This window comes from Festucalex cinctus, chromosome 4, assembly GCF_051991245.1.
Source record: "Festucalex cinctus isolate MCC-2025b chromosome 4, RoL_Fcin_1.0, whole genome shotgun sequence".
NCBI lineage: Eukaryota > Metazoa > Chordata > Actinopteri > Syngnathiformes > Syngnathidae > Festucalex > Festucalex cinctus.
Genome location: NC_135414.1, coordinates 22,392,902 through 22,412,806, shown reverse-complemented (window position 1 = coordinate 22,412,806; position 19,905 = coordinate 22,392,902). Strand labels below are relative to the sequence as shown.

General features: G+C 39.7%; 1 protein-coding gene and 1 long non-coding RNA gene across 3 annotated transcripts; one reads left to right on the top strand and one right to left on the bottom strand.

Moving 5' to 3' along the window:
* Nucleotides 1–6,953: 6,953 nt before the first annotated feature.
* On the bottom strand, nucleotides 6,954–9,653 carry irx5a (iroquois homeobox 5a). 2 transcript variants are annotated; one of them, XM_077518264.1, is made up of 3 exons: nucleotides 9,018–9,653; nucleotides 8,248–8,683; nucleotides 6,954–7,956 (listed from the first exon to the last, which is right to left on the bottom strand). In XM_077518264.1, exons 1-3 carry the CDS (start codon nucleotides 9,315–9,317, stop codon nucleotides 7,256–7,258), a joined length of 1,437 nt encoding a protein of 478 aa, XP_077374390.1. In that variant the 5' UTR covers nucleotides 9,318–9,653; the 3' UTR covers nucleotides 6,954–7,255. The 2 variants fall into 2 exon arrangements, with proteins under 2 accessions (XP_077374390.1, XP_077374391.1); XM_077518265.1 differs by having other exon boundaries at nucleotides 9,025–9,324.
* A 124-nt stretch (nucleotides 9,654–9,777) lies between these two features.
* Nucleotides 9,778–13,012, top strand: LOC144017805 (uncharacterized). The gene is made up of 2 exons (XR_013283258.1): nucleotides 9,778–11,089; nucleotides 11,872–13,012. It is a non-coding gene; the product is annotated as an uncharacterized LOC144017805 (long non-coding RNA).
* The last annotated feature ends 6,893 nt before the right edge of the window (nucleotides 13,013–19,905 follow it).

The following is a 19,905-nucleotide window of genomic DNA, read 5'->3' as shown; positions in this document are numbered from 1 at the left end:
GGACTGAGCCTGGACTCGAACCCGAGTCCTCAGTACTGGGAGGCGAACGTGCTAACCAGTCATTCACCCTACTGCCTTTCAATACTTGGATAATAAAATAGTAAGACTTGAAGAGATTTTCAAGATATGCAAAGATATTTTTTTTTTACAATTAAAATAGTAACAACATTTCTCTTTATAAATGAATGAATGAGTTTCATTAACAAAAATGTTCTGATCCACATTTTACTGTCTGTGTCAATGATATATATATATATATATATATATATATATATATATATATATATATATATCACTTTATTACTGATTACTTTAGATTAAGGTTTTGAATGTGGACAGTTGATCAGGGCAGGAGCGGATCAGGAGCAACATTGTCAAAATTGTCAAAAATACCAACCTGCTTGCCTTATCACTTTTAACAGGTGTTAGAAATAGCTGCAAAAATATGCCAAATAACTCTAACACACATTTGTTTGATTGATTGGTTTGATCTAAGGGCTGACTTGAAACCAATCACAAGAAGGAGTCATGCCATGTCACCTATGACAAAAGTAAATTCAAGTCTGCATTTCCTCATGTGTGGGTCATTTGATTTCAACACACGGTGATATTTGGTGCTGGGAGAGACCAGAGACGTAAAACTTTTGCCCTTGCGTTCTCTGTTCAATCTCTGAGTCAACATGCAATTTAGAAGGACTAATTTTCGACGACTATCACACGTCAGAAACAGGTGTCAGCATCGTGACGCTTTGAGTGACATCGCCCGACAGCACATTACCAAATTGCTATTGGGACGCCATTACACTTATGGGGCCCCTTGATGCCTCCGCGAAACCCTGCCTACCCTCATTGTGCGGGAGGGAGGGGCTGTCCTGCAGCGCTCCTCCAAAGAGGTCTGAATTCGTGTCCCATCCTCATTAACACACGTGCACATATACACACGTACAGAGCAGAGCAAGGTTCAAAATAACGTTGAAAGATGTTAAAAAAAAAACATTTAAAAAAAGTGTTGCCCTGTTTATCCCCATCTTGGGACCTGATCTAATTACATAAGTGGCCAAATGCATCCATCAGGCTGCACTGAAGAAAGAAAAGGTCCACTGCTGTCTCTAAACGTAACTGCGGGAGAAGCGTGCAGTGTCCCGAGTGAACTGCGTGCGTTCTGGTGTCGTAACACTCAGTCTGTGTGTGTTCGAGTGTGCGCGTCAGGCTTTATTAGCGCGGCCATTAGGACTCATATCAGTGTGCTAATGTTGAGCAGATGTTGAGAAGAAAGGGATCATTTGAAAAGGGCAAATGTAAATAAACATCCTTCCCTCACCGGACCCCCTCTGAAGGGGGCTGAAAGAAAACACTTCATCAATCTCCATCACCGCCGTTAATATTGTCATCTTTAGGGGTCTCGTTTGAATGGCCTCGTTAATGTTTTCCTCACAAATTGTATTTGTCATAACACTTTTTGTGCTGAGAATCAAAACAAATCCAAAACATCATTTTTCTTCTTATTACTTCTCACGATAAAGCAACTTTATGCCATTTTTCTTGGTCAAGGTGCATATTCCAACACAATTGTTGAATTTCTGCACAAAATGGCAAACAGGAAAGCAATTAACATCCAATTTGGTTGTGCTGATGTCATCCCGCGACGTTGCAGTTGAAGGCCTCAATTCATTTGTGTTTTGCCTGGCTTGCTCAGTACAAAATGGACAGAAAAAAATCAGGCAAAAATGAATCATGACATCAAGCAAGAAATCCAGTGAGACTTTGACTCAGTGAGCTTATGAAAGGATTAACTCCACAGGTGTATATTACAGGAAGTGGACCTGAATGTCACGTTCAATCGCCGTGGCAACAAAAGTGCTCTATGCGTCTCCGTCCTGGATATTCCATAAAACTTGTTCAAGTATTTATTTATTTTTATTTTTTACCATGTCACTTCAAAAAGTGTATTGCGATTGATGATGCCAGATGAAAAATATTTTCCTAACCATAAAAGGACATATTGAACACCTTGTCAGAAAGTGATAGTAACACAAGTGTCATAATATGTGCACTCTCTCGACATTAAACACATCATTTATTTAAAAGAACACTATTTATACAGTTTTACCGACCAATTGGCAGCGCATACTCATGATTGTGGAAAAAAAAGACTCACTCTCACAACAGAGCAAATACTGCTTTAGCTGTTCCTGTCTACGAAAATATCAAAAGAAAATTGCACCCAGAAGCATTTTTAGACTGCACTTTGTACTTGTTTGAAAGCACTATATAAATAAAGATGACTTGACTTGACTTGACTTGACTTGACTTGACTTGACTTGACTTGACTTGACTTGACACAGAAATGGGGCCCTTGGTTTTTAAGGGAAAATATGTTTGATTTGTTCCGTTGCCACACTTATCTAATGCCATTAATCCGTTCCACCTCCACAAAAGACCAACCACACGTTTTTTGAAATCATAAAAACACAATATTTACATAATTAAATGCGCAGGGACTTTGTGCTCTTTTTAGCGTGCCTTGGCCAACAGGGGGCAGCATGATACAGCCATTCAAAATAAAGGAAGAAGAGTTTCACAACTAAGTGACCGAGTAAGCTGCAGTAATAGTACTATTTTTTTTTGCATAGAATAAATAAATATAAAGTATTGTTATATTGTAGCTGCATGCTAGACTTAAAACCAATCGGCTGGATCAGAATCAGACATGATATAGCATTTTATGCAAAATCGATTATTTGCCAGATCAATCAATGACGTCATTGATCAGCTCCACAAAATAAGACATCATTTGTTATACTGTATTTAATTGTAAGCAGCATTTTTTAGGAGATTGTTTTATCTCTTTTCCATGCATTTCGTCAATTCACTATTCATTGTCCGGCTTAGTCATGGCGGCAGTTGAACGCAGAGTAAATATAAAAGTTTTATAAATAAATATATTGCTATATGTTACATTTTCAGCATGATTTGCAACTCATTAATTTTGAAACAAAACGTTGAAAACAAGGTGTTAAAAGCCTCCTTAACAACCTCATAAGAACAAATCCAAGGTTGACCACTTGTGTGCATACCTGCGGGTTTTGGCATGTCCTCCTCCTGCTCCTCCTCCTCCTGCTGCTCCTCGTCCTCCTCCAGGGCAGGGCAGAGACCCTCGGCGAGGGCGCTAACATGGCCACCGAAAACAGCCCCGTAAGCAGGAAGCGGGTCATGGGACGATGATGATGTATGTAGACCATTGTGCGTACTTTGCAAGTGAGCTAATAACGCACATTGCTAAAAAAAAGCAGCTTCTCTTACTTACCACTGCAACCGAATCTGTCAGTTTTTGCAACCTCAATTGCCCCTTCGGCCTCCTAAAGAACTTCATAGTTCATCACTCTCACTTAATGTTTTTTTTCCCCCCGCTTCTTCTCCTTACTGCTCATACAAATGTTTTATTTATGTAGGGGGAGGTCACTTAAAACATCTCGCTGCAGAAAATTACACGTGTAATCTCTCCCCAGAGGAGCTCTCTCGGCAGAAATAAGAAAAACAGTCGGTGAAGCGAGCGAGCAAAAGAAAACGGCGAAAAAATACAAAGTGCTAAATCACTCTCTCCCCTGCCGCCACCTTATCTGAGGTGGCTTTACAGTGTGTCCGAGAAGCTTTTAGAAGCCATACTTAACACGGCCACACTTTACCTTGACATGTTTATCTTTTTTCGCCCCCAGTTTAAGTGTGTGCGTGTATAACAGAAGTGAAGCTATTGATATTAGGAGTGGAGTTATTTTTAAATTTAGGGGTGTGCAATATCTGGCTCGGGATCCCATTTGGATCCCTTACAAAATGTGGAGTTTTTTTTTTTTATTTTATTTTATTTTATTTTTTGCATAGCTAATAAAACACAAAGTCGTGGTTAGCATCAAGCTCACAGTGCATGGGTGTGAATGGTTTTTGTCCAGCTCACCTGTGACCTCATGAGAACAAACGCTAATGCCCCAAAACACAACATTGCATTTCTGTGTTTTGATACACAGCATAGAAACAAAAGAGCCAGGAATGAATTGCTGGGAATCAAAAATATCCCGGCAACTGAAGGCTTTCCATTACTACACTATTTCATTCCTCCTTTGGCAACAATTGTGTCAATGAGTAACCCGTCATGTCATTTAGCCTTCATTTCACCCCAGTGTGCGTGCTTGCTCTTCTTTTGTCATAGTTACTCCCCATCAACAAGTCCCATGTTTGGCTTCTAATGCACCGAAGCATGATCGGTGAATTCAACTTCAGCCTCACATTAAGCTCATGGACGAAAGTAACTACTATAAATTAAAAAATAAACCATAAAAACAACAATCCATCCATTTTCGATACTGTTTGCCGTTACTAAGGTCATAGGTGAGCTGACTTCTTCTTGGTGAGAAAAGTGGGGTACACCCCGCACTGACAAGCAACCATTCACACTCCCATTTGTGGAAAATTGAAAGTCTTCAATGAACCTACTGTGCATATTTGTGCAAGGTGGGAGAAATTGCATGCTAGCACATATGAAGTGGAGGCCGCAGGCAAGATTCAATCCCAGACTGAGACGTCGATGGGCCAAACATGTCGGCAACCATAAACTATAGTGAATATTATTGAAATTGCTTAAAAAACTCAAATAAATAAATAAATAATAAATTCCTGTTGTGCACTACACTTATTTGCTGAGGCTACAATTTAGTGTAAAAAGGGTTCAAAATCATGATCAAAGGTGAAATATGCGTATTTGTTATATTGTTGGCAATTAGGGAATTTCAATGATGTATTTTAGTGTTCTCTTTGTGTACACTGCCAAGATAATGCCAGGTAATAAAACACATTTAACATCTTGGACATACTAACATTTCAGCTTTTTTTTTTTTTTTTTTTTTTTACCGTCGCTTTAATTTAAAAACAAAATAGCTTGACTTTCATTCTATTCTTCAGCTGAGAATATAGATTTTAGTATTTTTTTAATTGTTATTATTTCAATGATAAATTATGACTGTAATGAAAAATATTAAGTGATTCGGCGTGAGTCCTCAGCACATGAAAGGGGACATAATAGTATAAAAATGCATTTTTTTTTTTTTTTTTACTAAATCCCCCTCTTTATATGACAATTTTGGAGCCTTTTAACTAAACGCACACATGCACGCCAGCCCATTTGACACGGAAACGTCAAGGTAACCCCCCCCAAACTTTCCTCATCACGTGATTTACATCTCACAGAGGGCGGGAGATAACACCCCATACACTACACACACATAAAGAAAAACAACGCAATAATTTTCTTCCTTAATCATAAAAACGGTAATCATAACCATATATTAACAATAACGATCATAAATTAGAGCAAGTGACGTTTGGGTATTGAGCAGTTGAACCCCCGCGGGAATTGGCAGAATTGTCACACGTTCGTGTGTTTGGGTGTGTGTGTGCCAATCTGTTACACAATGAGAGGCCTTGGGGGAATATTTAATAAAATAATGATTAATATGGATGTTGATAATGATGGTTGTGCCCTTATAATAAATATTGACTGTCCTAACGAATTCATGAACGTTTGCGTGCTTGTTGCGCAAGGCCTTCCTGATGAGGATTTGTGGCCTGCACATTTTTTTTTGCAGCAAATACAAGGATTAAAATTTGTCATATTTGTGTCATATTTTGAAAAAAAAAATCATTTCCATCTTTGGGAAAGTAATGGTATATAATTAATATTGTGATTATTATTCATATAACTTTTCCTTTAAATTGTCTTTTCAGAGTTGTTTTCTATGTATTATCATCATCATCATTATCACAAATGAAGCTTTATTTAACATAGACTAGAGCCTAGATGTTATGCTACAATTAGGCATTGGCAATCTCGTGAGACTTCAGCAATCTGCGAGATTAAAACCATGCACGAATTTTACGTGTTTCAGTATGTTGCTTTTTCCTTAACTTTTTATTTTGCACCACATTGGAGCAGTGACTGCCTGCACATTTTTATTGCAAAAACTAATAATGAGAAAGGAAAAAGCATAGTTTTTGTTATGACAAATGTTTTGATAGTTTGTGATTAATTTAAATATTATCATATTATACATTAAGAACTTATTATAGGCTTATTAAGTTAAACTCTCCACTCTATTATTATTATTATTATTATTATTATTATTATTATTATTATTATTATTATTATTATTATCATATTATTATTATTATTATTATCATATTATTATTATTATTATTATCATTATTATCATATTATTATTATTATTAATAATAATAATAATAATAATAATTATTATTATTATTATTATTATTATTATTATTATTATACATTACTGTATTTGACCCGGATGTCAGTATAAAATAGCAGCAGCAGAACCAGAACCAGTGGGGGCCTCCTGTTGTGAAATCAGGAGCAAGTGTGACACCTACCTGCGGAAGTTGGAAGAGTTTCCACGACACGCGTGACAAGCAAGCACCCACCCGCCCACTTTTCCCTCTCACTCGTGTGCGTGCGTGTGGACGTGCGTGTGTGTCCAAACAGCCATTAAAAATAGCGAGTGTCCCTCGCCTTGCATTAATGGTGCCACTATGCTGTGAATGCACGCTCTCTTTTTCTTTTCTTTTTTTTTTAAGCAGCCTCCCTTTGCAATATATTAATGAGGTCTAAATTCGGCATAAAATCGAGCTCATCAGCTCGATCCGCCACCTGATTGCAGTGCGTAAAACACGCCAGGTAATTGGCTTTAACGGCTTATTATGAAGGAAACTTCAAAAGATTATTTAAGAAATCGTCTTTGTCAAACTGCAATTTTTTAAATGTTAGTTTGGTGTTTTTTTCCTAATAGAATTTGACATGCCCGTCAGGTTAAACATTGCCCCCTTCTCTATTTTTGTTGTTGTTGTTGTTGTTTTTGTTTGATAGAAACACATTTGAACCCACAAAATAACCGCTGCACAAATATATTTATATAGTTGTCCTCTCTCCATAATTTACTTCAAATGTCGTCCATTTTTTTAAATACAAAAAAAAAATGCTACATTAAATATACATGTTTAATACAAATAACTTGGGCTTGCCTTAAGACCATTCTCGTTTACACTCCTTGAGAAACTAAACATTTTTTTTTCTTCAATGAATGGGGGAGAATATAATGTTCAGATGTTGGATTCTTTTTTCTTTCTTTTTTTTCTTTTTTTTTTGCAAATAAATAAAAAAAAAAAAGATGTCCTTTTTTTGTCGCAGTTGTTAAATGTTTGACATACCTTTCTTGAGTTCGTAAGGGGAGTCTTTACAAAGCTCTACCTGCGTTTGGCCCCTCACTCTGTGGCTCTCCCTCACCAAAGCCTCGGCTCGAGTTAACACAGTCTGGTTTAATCCATTGAAGTGCGCCGTGGACGAGGGGGTGCTGCTGGGGCCGGATCCGTGGAGGTGTCCGAAAGTGGCCCCGTGGTAGTTCGTGTATCCCGGGTAGAAGGGCGTCGCGTAGTAGAGCGGCCGCGACAGCACGCCGGGGGACGACCGGGAAGGGGAACCCGACGCGGGGCCCATGACGACCGGGCAAGGCTGCTGCTGCTGCTGCTGCTCGCCCCGCGGGACTTGCTGCGCGTCCCCGCCGCTTTTGCAGCGGTCCGACGAGGTGGCGATCTCCGCGAGGGACCACAGTTTGGGTTTGGGGGCCGAGGGGGGCGAGTGGATGACGGAGGTGGGCGCGTGGCTCAGGTCCGACGCGGGAGCCCCCGCCGCGCGTGCAGGCGACGACGTGGTGGGCTTGCCGCCGCAGGTTGAGGAAGAAGAAGAATCCAACAACAAGTCCGTAGTCCGCTCCTGCGAGTCGTCCGGTTCTTTGGACTCGGGGTCGCTCAGGAGGGGGTCCGCGTCCTTGGGGTGCAGGGGGTCCTCCTTGAAGCGATCGCAGGACACGTCCGCGGGGTGCAGCGATTTGGGATCTGCGGACAAAAATGCACGAAAAGTCGTTAATGACAAAAATAAACAAATCATATTTTTTTGCTTTTAATGAGAAGTGTGCTGAACACTTTGCATGAGCAGCACTTCAAGTCAAACGAGGGCAGTTCAAGGTGATTATTATTTAAAGCGATTGTCCCATTATAAATAATACACCGCCATTAACCAGCAATCAATTTTGCACCCTAAGTAGAAACGACTGCGATGAAAAATTGATGTTTTTTTTTTGTTTTTTTTAATTCCCCTCCTCTCCCCTTTTCTCTCTCTGCACCGACCTGCTTCAGTATCCGAAGATTCTTGAATCTTGTCTCCGCTCGGTTTGAAGTTGTTATTATTATTATTCGGGGTCACGTCGTCGTCATCGTTCTTCTCCAGATCGATGTTCTCATCCTCCTCCTCGTCCTCGCTGCGGTTGCGCGGCGTCCAAGTCATCTTGTTCTCCTTCTTGAGTCTCCGGCGGGCGTTGGCGAACCAGGTGGAGACCTGGGTCAGGGTCATCTTGGTGATGATGGCCAGCATGATCTTCTCGCCCTTGGTCGGGTACGGGTTCTTGCGGTGCTCGCTGAGCCAGGCCTTGAGCGTGGCGGTGGCGTCGCGCGTGGCGTTCTTGCGGTAGGCCGGGTCGCCGTACGGGTACGACCCCAGGGGCGCCGCGTACGGGTGGTACCCGATTGAGCCGGCCATGCCCGTCGAGTGGTCGTAGGGAGAGCTCTGGGTAAAGCAAAAATATTCAGAGCCTATATTGCACATCATTTTAATGACTACATTTTGTATTTTTCTTAAAAAACAAACAAACAAACATGCAAATATGGTATTGTCAACATTAAGGCCAACATGAGCTAAAAACAAATGCGAAACAAAAAGGGCCTATAATAAAGTATTTTTTCTGAAAAAAAATAAATAAAAAATCAAAGTAACAATTAAGGCTAATTAACGCATGCGCACTTTTCTATATGATTACTTCCTGATCAACTGCTCCCACTTATTATTATTATTGTTATTATTATTATTATTTTTAAATTTACTATTTATTTTGTGCACTCACCACGTACGAGGTAAAAGTGGCCGCAGCCGCCGCCGCGTCCGCGCCGTACGGCAAGTGGTGCGAGTTGTAGCCGGGCGAGGCGCTGCTGAAGGCGGCCGCGGCTGCTGCTGCTGCGGCGGCGGCGGCCGCGGTGGATGCGCTGGTGGATCCGGCGTAGGGCGCGAACGCCGAGCCGGACGACGACCTGCCCAGCTCCTCCGTCCTGGGTCCCGAGATGACGCTGGTGCCGTAAGCTGCCGGGCACGAGTAGAGGGCCAGGGAGGCGGACGGCTGGTACAAGTAGCCCTGAGGGTACGCCATAGCTGCGGCAAGTTTAACACTGTCTCCCCTCCACTTTTCAGCTTTTTTTTTCTCCCTCTCCCCTTGTTGTTTCCCCCCCTTCCTCAGCCTCTCATAGAGACAGCCGTTTGTGGGGAGACCTGCTGCCTCCTCCTCCTCCCCCCGCAAAAAAAAAAAAAAAAAATCTTCCTCTTTCTCCAGTTCTTTTTTGGTGAAAGTTGCAGCTCCTCTTTTTTTTTTGGTGGCTGTTTTGCTCTCGGCCGTCAAGCAGACTTTTTAGGGGGGCTTCGCCTGCCCTGCATGGGAAAATCTAGCCGCGTATGCCAAGATGCTAAGTTGGAAATTGAGGAGCCTACTTCGCCGCACAGCACGCTCCTCCTCCTCCTCCTCCCCCGTCCTCCTCCCTCCTTCTCGAGGGGTGTCGTCGCTGCAAAGTGGAGGGAGCTCTCTCTCTCTCTCTTCTCTCTCTCTCTCTCGTCCTCGCTCTCTTTCTATCCCCTCTCCCCACATCTCTCGCGTTAACTAACATTCTTTCATTTCTCTCACTTATATATATATTTATTGGTCTTCACACGCTCCCTCCCCAAAGTGGAACAATGCAACGGCTCATTTCGGATGGCGACATCACGCCAGCCTTGTCAACTTTTTCTTCGCCTGCACTCCAATCGGCTGCTCTCAAGATAGAGCCACAACCAGGATTTATTATTATTTTTCATTTTAGATTTTTTTTTTCCATCAACTGCTCCTCTTAATATTATTTTTTTGTGCGTTTTTGCGCGTATAAAACAGCTGAGAATCTGCAATGGATGCGTTTCATCTAACCATTCAGGTGGATTAAAAATAATAATAAACGTCTTATTTATAGTGCGCGGTAGGCAAGTGAAAGTAAAAGTGTGTGTGTGAGCGTGTGAGAGTGAGCGTGTGGCAGTAATTGCCTAAGTGTGCGTGTGTGAGCACATGGGTCGCATTTAAAAATATTGCGCACAATAGGCTCCATTATATGTTTTATACTTTTATTTATTGATATTAAAAAAAAATGCAGCTCATGTCTTTTTATTTTTTCCCACATATTTGTATTTGAATTATTTTTTCTTGGTCAGTCTGTTTGGTGTGCTATAAATTTTTCTTTTTTTTTTCTTTTGGGTTGTTATATTGGCATGATTATTGCGCATACGTTTGGTATTTATTTTTTATTATCAGTTTCACGTTTAATTAATTTTGTGTTAGACTGTCCGCAATTTACAGAGAAATTGTGCTTTATTATATGTAGGCTATGTATCTTCATATTATTTATTGGCTTAGCATTAATCACGTTTACTTGATTTAGCACATATAAATGGTGTAAGAAATATATGTATTTTTTTTACATTCGCAGTGTGTTTTTTTTTTTTTTTTTTTTTGTGCGTGTGTGGGTTGCCTCCTTGCCGTCTATAGTTCAAGTCCCAGTTAAGCCGAAAGGGATCGCTGTAGGCGCTGCTAAAGAGCGTGTGCGCGCGACTGCTGATCACGTGGTTTGGAGAAAAATGGGAGAGAAAAAAAACACCACAGCGCAAAAAAAGGGGGAAAAGAGTGATGACGCTGGAACAGAGAGGAGTGCGAGGAGCAAAAAGAAGGAAAAAAGCAGAGAGAGGAGCAGGGAGGGCGAAACAAAAAGCGAGTCGAGCGCCTAATGATCATCATGATGCGCAGACAAGACTCACCGGAATGGACGCTTTTATTTATACTCATATTTGAAAGCATAAATGATAATTGCATTAGAGTTGGGAGTCGTTGTGACAACCGCAGGCACACAGGTGAGTATGTCTTTTTGTATGGCTTATGCGTAATTGAGTATTTATTTAATCACTTTGCACACCCTTAAAAACTTATTTAAAAAAAAAAAACATTCAAAGGCAATTACGAATGTGGATTTTTTTAAAGTGCTGCACAAAACTGCTTCAAGTATTCATGGGATTTTGTCCTAAACCGATTAGTTGACACCAATTTTTCTTTGATGTATTAGCTGAGGGCTTTTTGCCACTTGGAAGTCAATTGAAATTCAAAACAGTTACCCTCAAGCCCCCCTTAAACGCCCCCCCCCCCCCCTTCTATCCCCTCCTCCCAATCCAAAATAATGCTTTGGGGATCCAAAATAACTCAAATTGATCTGACTTATTTTTGCCTTGCATTATTATTATTATTATTAATGATCATTGTTATTATTATTATTATCATTATTAATTTGACCATTGTGGGTGGATGTGTTATGGGTCATGGGTGGGCAACATAAGGCGCGTGGACCATTAAAGGCCTGTCAGAGTATTTACAGCTTAACAAATACAACATCAGAGAAACTATTCATTTATAGTGTGGTTGAAAACTTTTGCCTATATGTGCACTTTAATTTTTATCTACAAATATAAAATTTTATAAAACAAATCCATTATTATTATTATTAAACATATCAAATTATATTAAAATTCTATATTTTACATGTGATATAGTTAAGTATGGTTTAACTTGTTCTTGTCTTTTTCATGTGAGTATGTAGTCACTTTTACTGTATTAATTATATTTTGTTTTTTTATTTATTCAGATGCATGAAGAGGAGCTCAGCTGACACACACGTGAAAAACACTTATTGTACGAAATATGTCCGGATTTTCTTATCTCTGTTTATGTGAATGTAAATGGCTGGTGGGGTGCACGGGCGAATCAATAAAGCACGCACACTGCACTGTATGACTCCCCTTAGCGTGCATTACAATGAAAAACTGTTCTTTTCTGATCTCCTTTCCCCCCACTGACCTGGATGAAGATGTATGGCGCTCATCTGATGGCTCCGCCCACCCTCATGGGGCTGAATGGCAGACTGCTGGATGCACTAAGTGATGAAATGATGACCCCATTATGAGAAGCGGCTCCAAAATGAGGGGGTATCGGACAAAGATTGCGCACCGCCGCCGTCCTCCTCCTCCTCCTCCTGCTTGCTTGGCCTGCTGCACGCATGCGGGGTGATTGATTGGCTGGAGATGGATCACAGGAAGCAGCTATTGATTTTCCCCCTCGCTGCCTATAGTGTTTGATGAAGAAAATACTTATTTACACTTGGGTGTTATCCAGACTTACTCAATATCCACTTTTTGGGAGGGAGGATAAAGGATCTAATTGTCCTTGCTCGGTGACGTGACAAACGACCTGTAATATTATTTCAGTCGGGAGTCAATAGGCGGGATGACTAAATGAATATTGATTGGTTATAATGATGCCTGAGTGTGAATGGGAGCCTTGCAGTCAGCATCCGTACGCGATGATGCCTGACGTACACTACAGAGAGAAAATTCAGCGAAGAGTTAAACAGGGACATATTACAAAGCAATTACTTCCTCCTAAGAAATTGTGTTGTCGAATAATCCAGTTCAGGTTCATGCTGTCCCCATCGTAAAACATATACTGTAAAATGGATGCTTTAAGCAGTATTTATTTGTTACCTGGCACCACGTGCTGTAACATGTGTACCCTTAGGAAGGGTTGATAATTTATTAATACATTACTAATGACATTATAAACATTTTGTCCATATAAATCAGTTTTCAAGAGAAAGTGTCGGCTCACTACTGTAATTGCTATGTTGACGTTACTATGCACATAATTGTCTAATCTGTCTGAAGCAGAGATGCATCAAATGTTATGCACGACAGTATGATTTTTACAAATAGATGAAAAGTGGCAAACAAGTCATCACCTCTGGTTTCTCGACTTAGAGAAACTTATTAAATGAAGTTAATTAACCACTGTACAATTATTATAAATGCAATTAGGGTACTCACGTTTGTCTTCATTGTCATAAATATGTAAAAAGAGGACTAAAATTGTAGTAAAATGTGTCATCACACAACAACAATAGTACTGTATAAAGTATGTGCGGGCATTCAATTCATTAAAACATTAAAATTGACATTTTGTCCATATGAACCGGTTATCAATAGTAAGTGCTGGCTCACACTATTTGGCAAGTTCAAACTATTATTTCACTTATCCTATGGTTGTCTTAAGTTTTGACCATTTTGAAATAGCAAACTTATAAAGTGATGTTTGCACAATAGTATTAATAGCCAGATAATTGTGGGTTCACTTTCTAGCAAGCCTGAGGTCACTCAACAATTTATAGCAGATTATTAGGCCTGAACAAAACAAATTATTAACCTATATATTAACAATTCATAAACCCCTTTATGATGATACTTTTATTGCAAAGTGGCTCCTAAAGTAGCAGTTCTCTACTCACCACCTACCAAGTGCAGAAAAAGTGAACCACTGTGTAAAAAGCTGCCATGAAATGACTCACACTTGTTGAAAACAGTGTACACAAAAGTTGAATGCAGATATACTGTTTAAAAGCAAGCCGGCATTCCACATCACAGTTTGAAATGAACTCAAATGAGGTACTACATAAACATAACAGTTTGAGCTGTAAAAGGTGTTTATTAACACAATATTAACTCATTCACTGCCATTGACGGGAAAAGTCGTCAATGTCAAAGCTTTTACTGGACTGGCAGTGAATGTGTTAATGACATTGTAAAACCTGTGTAACGTATCCAAATGATTCAGCGGTAATTGAAGGCCCACTTTTGAAAGTTACAAACTACTATCAAAATTAAAATAAAGTTGAAATTATTAAGAAATCGTGTAAATGTAAACCCTTTATAAGACAAAATCAAATTCACAGTCAACACTGTGTTGAAAATCTACCTTACCTAAACGTTAGCGAATGATACAGTTTTGCTTGAAGAGCATGTAACTTACTAATTTATGAGCACGCTGTATCGTGTTAAAAAGATTTAGTGCCCATAAAACCAAAAATATTGTGCTAATTGTTTTGATCTTTTCAGAGGTTGAAGTTGACGAGTAGACACGTGCATGTGAATTTTGCTGACCATAAATTGCATTTTTTTGTGTCATTAAGTGACGTTTAGTTTTTGTACATTCACAGCGTTTCTCACACGTTGACATACCCCAATTGTGTGTCAACTTTTAAGCACAACTAGGTGAAACTTATTGTGCATGTGAGTGTGAATTGTTGTTGGCCAATATACACCCTAAAAATGACCAGCTTCTCTCACTGCAGCTCACCTGTGACCCAAATAAGGATAAGCGTGATAAAAACCAAAACAAAACAAAACTTAAAAAAATGCTAATGCTAAGCTAGCCATTCTCAGGCCTTCACTAGGTAGTGAAGGCCTGAGAATGGCTACTGCCATCATAAACGTAATTGCTGAACATCTCAAGGTGTGCACTTTTTCCCTAATTCAACACGTTTGTTCAAATCAAAACAACTAGCGAGATGCTAACAACCGCCGCACTACACACATTTGCAACCAACCATAATCCGATCGAAGAGGAGCGTGCGGCCAGGCCTGCATACATATGTGAGTCATAATGAAATTTGACGAGGTTGGTGATAGATCACAGCCCAGGTAATGTAAACACATTAATCCCTCAGGGTTCACCCACTCTTCCTCTCTCGAGCCCTCCCCACCTTCCCCCTTTCCGCTCCGTGCTCATCATCTTCCATAAATGTGTTATTGGAGCACAAAACCAGAAGCAGCCTTAATATGTCAACATGGCCTTTAATTGGACCACCATAAAAAAAAAAAAAAAGTGCCACTCCTAAGTGCACACATGCCATACGAAGGAAGTTCATCCCACGAGAGCTCGGAAGGCATAATTAAAAGTAGCTTTTAATAGGCTTGTAATGCAGAGCTGCCGTTAAGGAGAGGGCGGCCATGTGAGGGGGCTTGTAAACGATATGCTGCTGCCATGTGACATGAAGCCCCCCCAAACCCCTCTCCCCATTACGGTCACCAAAAACAAGACTGCGAAACCTTTCACATGTTCCATTTTTGTCCTTTACGTCTCTCCACTTTTTTCTTACGGCATTTTCACAACTTGAGCACAAAGTTTAGTGTGGAAAGGAGTTTTTCAGGAATAATGTGTTTCTCTTAAAAAAAAACGGAAGCATCAGAAGTTTAGATCTTCCTCCTTTATGTCAACACAAGGTGCTGCCGTCACCGTTGAATATTTTTTACATTTTTCATTACATCTGCAGCACATACTGTACACAATGAATGGGGTGGTTGACAGCACAATTTATTGCTCTAAGTGCAGTGTGAAAAGGCCTTTAGTCATTTAGACTTGAGTTTCACGCATGCCGATGGTTTGAACGCAAAGAATAACATTCTTAATTCCTAATAACATTCTTCACTGCCATACAAGTGGCTCTGTCATGATATCTAAAATAAAATCATAAAAAGCCCAAGAAAAAGCTCACAATTTTGGACTGAACTGACAACCAACAAATTGTGGTGTAACTACAAATCTTACAACTTTAGGGGCTTTTTGCTTTAGAAGTTAATGAATGCTGCTATCATCACATAACTGTTTATAGCATTTTATCATTTAACTATCATACAAGTGTAAAAATAGGTCAAATGCTGTTAACATTTAGTTGAAAATGGAATGACAAAGCTGCTGCAAAAGTGATTCATTTTGCTACTGTATTTACATTTGCTGTAAATCATTTCAACAGTGAAGATGAAAAATAAGTCAGCCACTGCACACATTTTGCCAAATATTTGGTTTAAATTATGGATTTATTGTATTGTTTTAAACTAATAGCAGCACGGTGGATGACTGGTTAGCACGTCCGCCTCCCAGTTCTGAGGTCTCGGGTTCGAGTCCGGGCTCCGGTCTTCCTGGGTGGAGTTTGCATGTTCTCCCCGTGCCTGCGTGGGTCTCCTTCCACATTCCAAAGACATGCATGGCAGGTTAATTGGGCGCTCTAAATTGTCACTAGGTGTGCTTGTGAGTGTGGATGGTTGTTTGTCTCTGTGTGCCCTGCGATTGGCTGGCAACCAGTCCAGGGTGTCCCCCGCCTACTGCCCAGAGCCAGCTGAAATAGGCTCCAGCACTCCCCCGCGACCCTTGTGAGGAATAAGCGGTCAGGAAAATGGATGGATGGATGGATGGACGGATGGATATTTTAAACTGTGATCCGCTCGGTTGTAATCAAAGCAGCGTGCTTGGAGGAGGGAGGGTGTCAAGTTCCCTCTCGCATTCCGCAGCAAGCCGCATTGTTGTTGTTTATTTTGGTCAAAGCACTTTGATACCGTGTCCTTTTACATTTGTGCTCCTTGCCAGATGTGTTTCATAATGCCGTTAGAAATTCAAATGAGCACACTTTTCATCATGAGTCAGCAACTTTTATGACTTTCCGTGTTATGCTAAGATAACCCCCCAAAAACCTTTGACAAAACATTGAAATCTTCTCACTGATGTGTTGTGCAACAACAACGTCGACATGGTGCCCCATCCCAAGTATGTGTGCGCCATCCTTCCATCCATTTATTTATTTAATTATTTATTTTCTTGTTTACGCTTCAACATACTTCATTGATACCAATTACCACTTTTCTACCATCCGGAGTTTTGGCACCTTTTTGTGGTGTCTTGGAGTGCTAAAGAAAAGAAAAGAAAAAAAGAAAAAAGAAAAAAGTTGTGTATGAACGTCAATTGACGGCGATTATCTGTTTTATTAGCCAAGTATAAGTCTTGCAGGAATAATAAACCAATTCAGTTGTCTTTGTAGGTAACCGATCATCACAATGACGGGTACCGCCTAATGCGATTCTAGATTTCATTTGAATTCATTATTCTTTCATGCTCCATATTTCACCATCTCTGCCATAAACTCTCATCTCCGAGGGCTAATTGCGGGTGTAATTGAATATTTAAAAGTCAAACATGTCGAATAATGTGAGTTGTGTTTGGACAAAGAGCAGATGTTCCTCTCCGACGTTGCCAAGTCTTCCTCGAAAGAGTGAAGAATGTTTTTAGCCGACATCCAAAGCAGAAAATTTCAGACACCTGGTGCATATTTAGTGGTGTTTGGAGGTATTTCCCCTCGCTTTTCGTGTCTCTTTCCGCTCTGCTGTGCCACACAAATATCCCAAATCCCCAAAAACACTGCAACCCCAAAAGTGGAACATCCCCAAAGTAAGTATTTAGTTCATTGAGTTCCTGAAGCCGGGGTGTGTCTGACTCATTTTTGGATAACACCCAAGTGTCATGGTTTCCATCAGAGTACTATTATGACTGGGAAATCATAAAAAATAAATAAATAAATAAACAAATAAAAAATAAATAAGTAAAAAAGTGTAATGGTTTCATTGTATTATTACAAATCCACAACAAATCATTTGATAAATTATTTTGGAAATCAGAAAAAAAATAAAAAAATAAAAAAATGCTTGTAATAGCGCAACATTTTTAGTACAGATTTGAGCAGTGGACGCAGCTTCAGCGGGCCAGACGCAATGATGCAGTGGGCCAGATACGACCCCCGGGCCATGATTTTGACAACTGTGAGCTAAATGATTAACTCTATAAGTATACTTTGCTTTTTATTTGGGTTTCTTGGGGGGGTCATGATGACAAACAATCACATTAATATTGCCACTGAAAACTACATTTCCTGCACCATAAATCAACCAAGTGAACCACTGCACTATCAGTGAATACGTATAACTTTAATAAAACTTTTAATTAATTCCGTTACAAGCACCGATTCGTTTTTATCAAGTAGATGCTAACAATTAGCATGTAGCTGAAAGCAGGCTAGCAAATGACTAGCATGGAAATAACCATAGAAGCTGTCAGGTTCCTCTGTTTCGTTCCGAGGTTAATTTTTAGTTACATTTCTGTTTTCTTAAACACTCGTTTAATGTTTTCTTGATGTACTTTATAAGTGAGAGTTATGAATGCTTAAATGTTAACTGAGCTTCTTTCAGGGAACCAATTAGTTGAGTTTACATTATTATGACTTGGAAGTCAAGAATTCTGTTGTGTTGATCTCAGGTCCCTGCGTTCGTTAATACACGGAGAAGGTGTTGAAAGCACACTATATTCAACCTTGGAATCAAACGCTTCTTTTAAGTCTCACGACTGATGTTGATGGCCTATGTAATTATTGGCAATCGTTTCAAAGGTAGCGAGTTCAAGAAAAACATAAAGAAAAGTTCTGTCAGTTTTTCTTTTTTTTTTTGCTTTTATCAGACGCATGCAATGTCCACATGTATTTTGAACATCAAATAAACATCTGCTACACGGATAAACTAAAGGATTTATGCTCTTGTTCACAATCATTTCAAAACATTTCTTCACATTATAACTGTGTCACGTCACCTGTATGTGACATTGTTTACTCCGTCACACATACAGTACAGTATATACTGGGGGTATTAAATATAGCACCGTACTTTTATTTAGTCTTTTAGCTAAATTACTACCTGGTGCTTAGGCAAGAAACCTTACTTTCTCATGAACGTCTGATCCCCTAATTTTAGTTTAGCACCAAATCGTAGTGCCAAGACAGGACTGAAACTGTGTTGGAAAACGTATGCAAAGAAATTGAAAAATTAGTAATGTATTAATTCATTCATACTTCTTAAAAATTATATACAGTATTTTACAAAAGTGAGTACACCTCTCACATTTCTTTTCATAGGTAAACACTGAAGAAATTACACTAAGTCACAACAAGAAGTGAACAAGTAATTTTTCCTCCCCATGAAAAGATGTCTGCGTTTGGCTGGCAACCAGCTCAGGGTGTGCCCAGAGCCAGCTGAGATAGGCTCCAGCACCCCCCGCGACCCTTGTGAGGAATAAGCGGTCAAGAAAATGGGTGGATGGATGGGTAGATGAAAATATGTAATTAAATACAGTATCTGCATAAACGTGAGGGGTGTATTCACTTTTGTGAGAAACCATAAAAAAAAATCATTTAAAATGTATAATTTTTATTTTTTTCAACACAATAAAAAAATAAACTTTACTGACCAAATTAATTCTAAAAAGATAGTGTTAGAAAAATAACAATGTAATTTAGTTGGATAGAAATTCATAAATAAAATTGTAAGTCATTTATTAAAAAAAATATTTGCACATTATATTTATACACAGTATAATACATACATTAAAAATTAAATTAAATTGGTAAAATTAATGTGTAATAAAAAATATTTCAGCGTCATGACATCTGCACATTAAACAAAACACATTTTCTCCAGCTAAAGTTCACGTTAATAAAGTATTTTGGGTTGGAATTGCTGTATTACTATATATACTTTAGAAAGTCTCCCTTCGAAACCATTTGTACATTTAGGCCTATTGATTTGTCAATTGACCACACAGTATTTAGACTTATTACATTTACAAGTAAAAAGAACTTGGTGGAACTTAAATATTGGGATAGATCCTCCATAAAAACACACTGCGCGTTTCAGGTCGGGTGAGTTCCCACTATTTATGTTGACACATGCAAGTCTTTCCTCTTGATGCAAATGCAATGGAGACGTTAGCAAAGCAAGGCAAGCGTGGCCCCATAAAGGCTGCGAGCTGCAAACACTCGGCACAGACAACTATCACTAATCACTCCCAGAGCACTGCGGCGTGTAATTACTCCGCCAAACGTTTTTGCCTTTTCACAGCTTAGCACCGGGAGCCCTGACCCCGCGCTTCCTCGTCTTTCCTCGCCACGCTACATGTGGAAGGGAAGGACGGCTCCCCC

Excerpts from the sequence above, each read along its gene's own strand:
- irx5a (XM_077518264.1), bottom strand. The coding sequence starts at position 9,317 with ATGGCGTACCCTCAGGGCTACTTGTACCAGCCGTCCGCCTCCCTGGCC. Across the intron at positions 8,684-9,017 it reads CCACTTTTACCTCGTACGTG|AGCTCTCCCTACGACCACTC; the intron begins GTGAGTGCACAA and ends TGCTTTACCCAG. Across the intron at positions 7,957-8,247 it reads ATCTTCGGATACTGAAGCAG|ATCCCAAATCGCTGCACCCC; the intron begins GTCGGTGCAGAG and ends TTTTGTCCGCAG.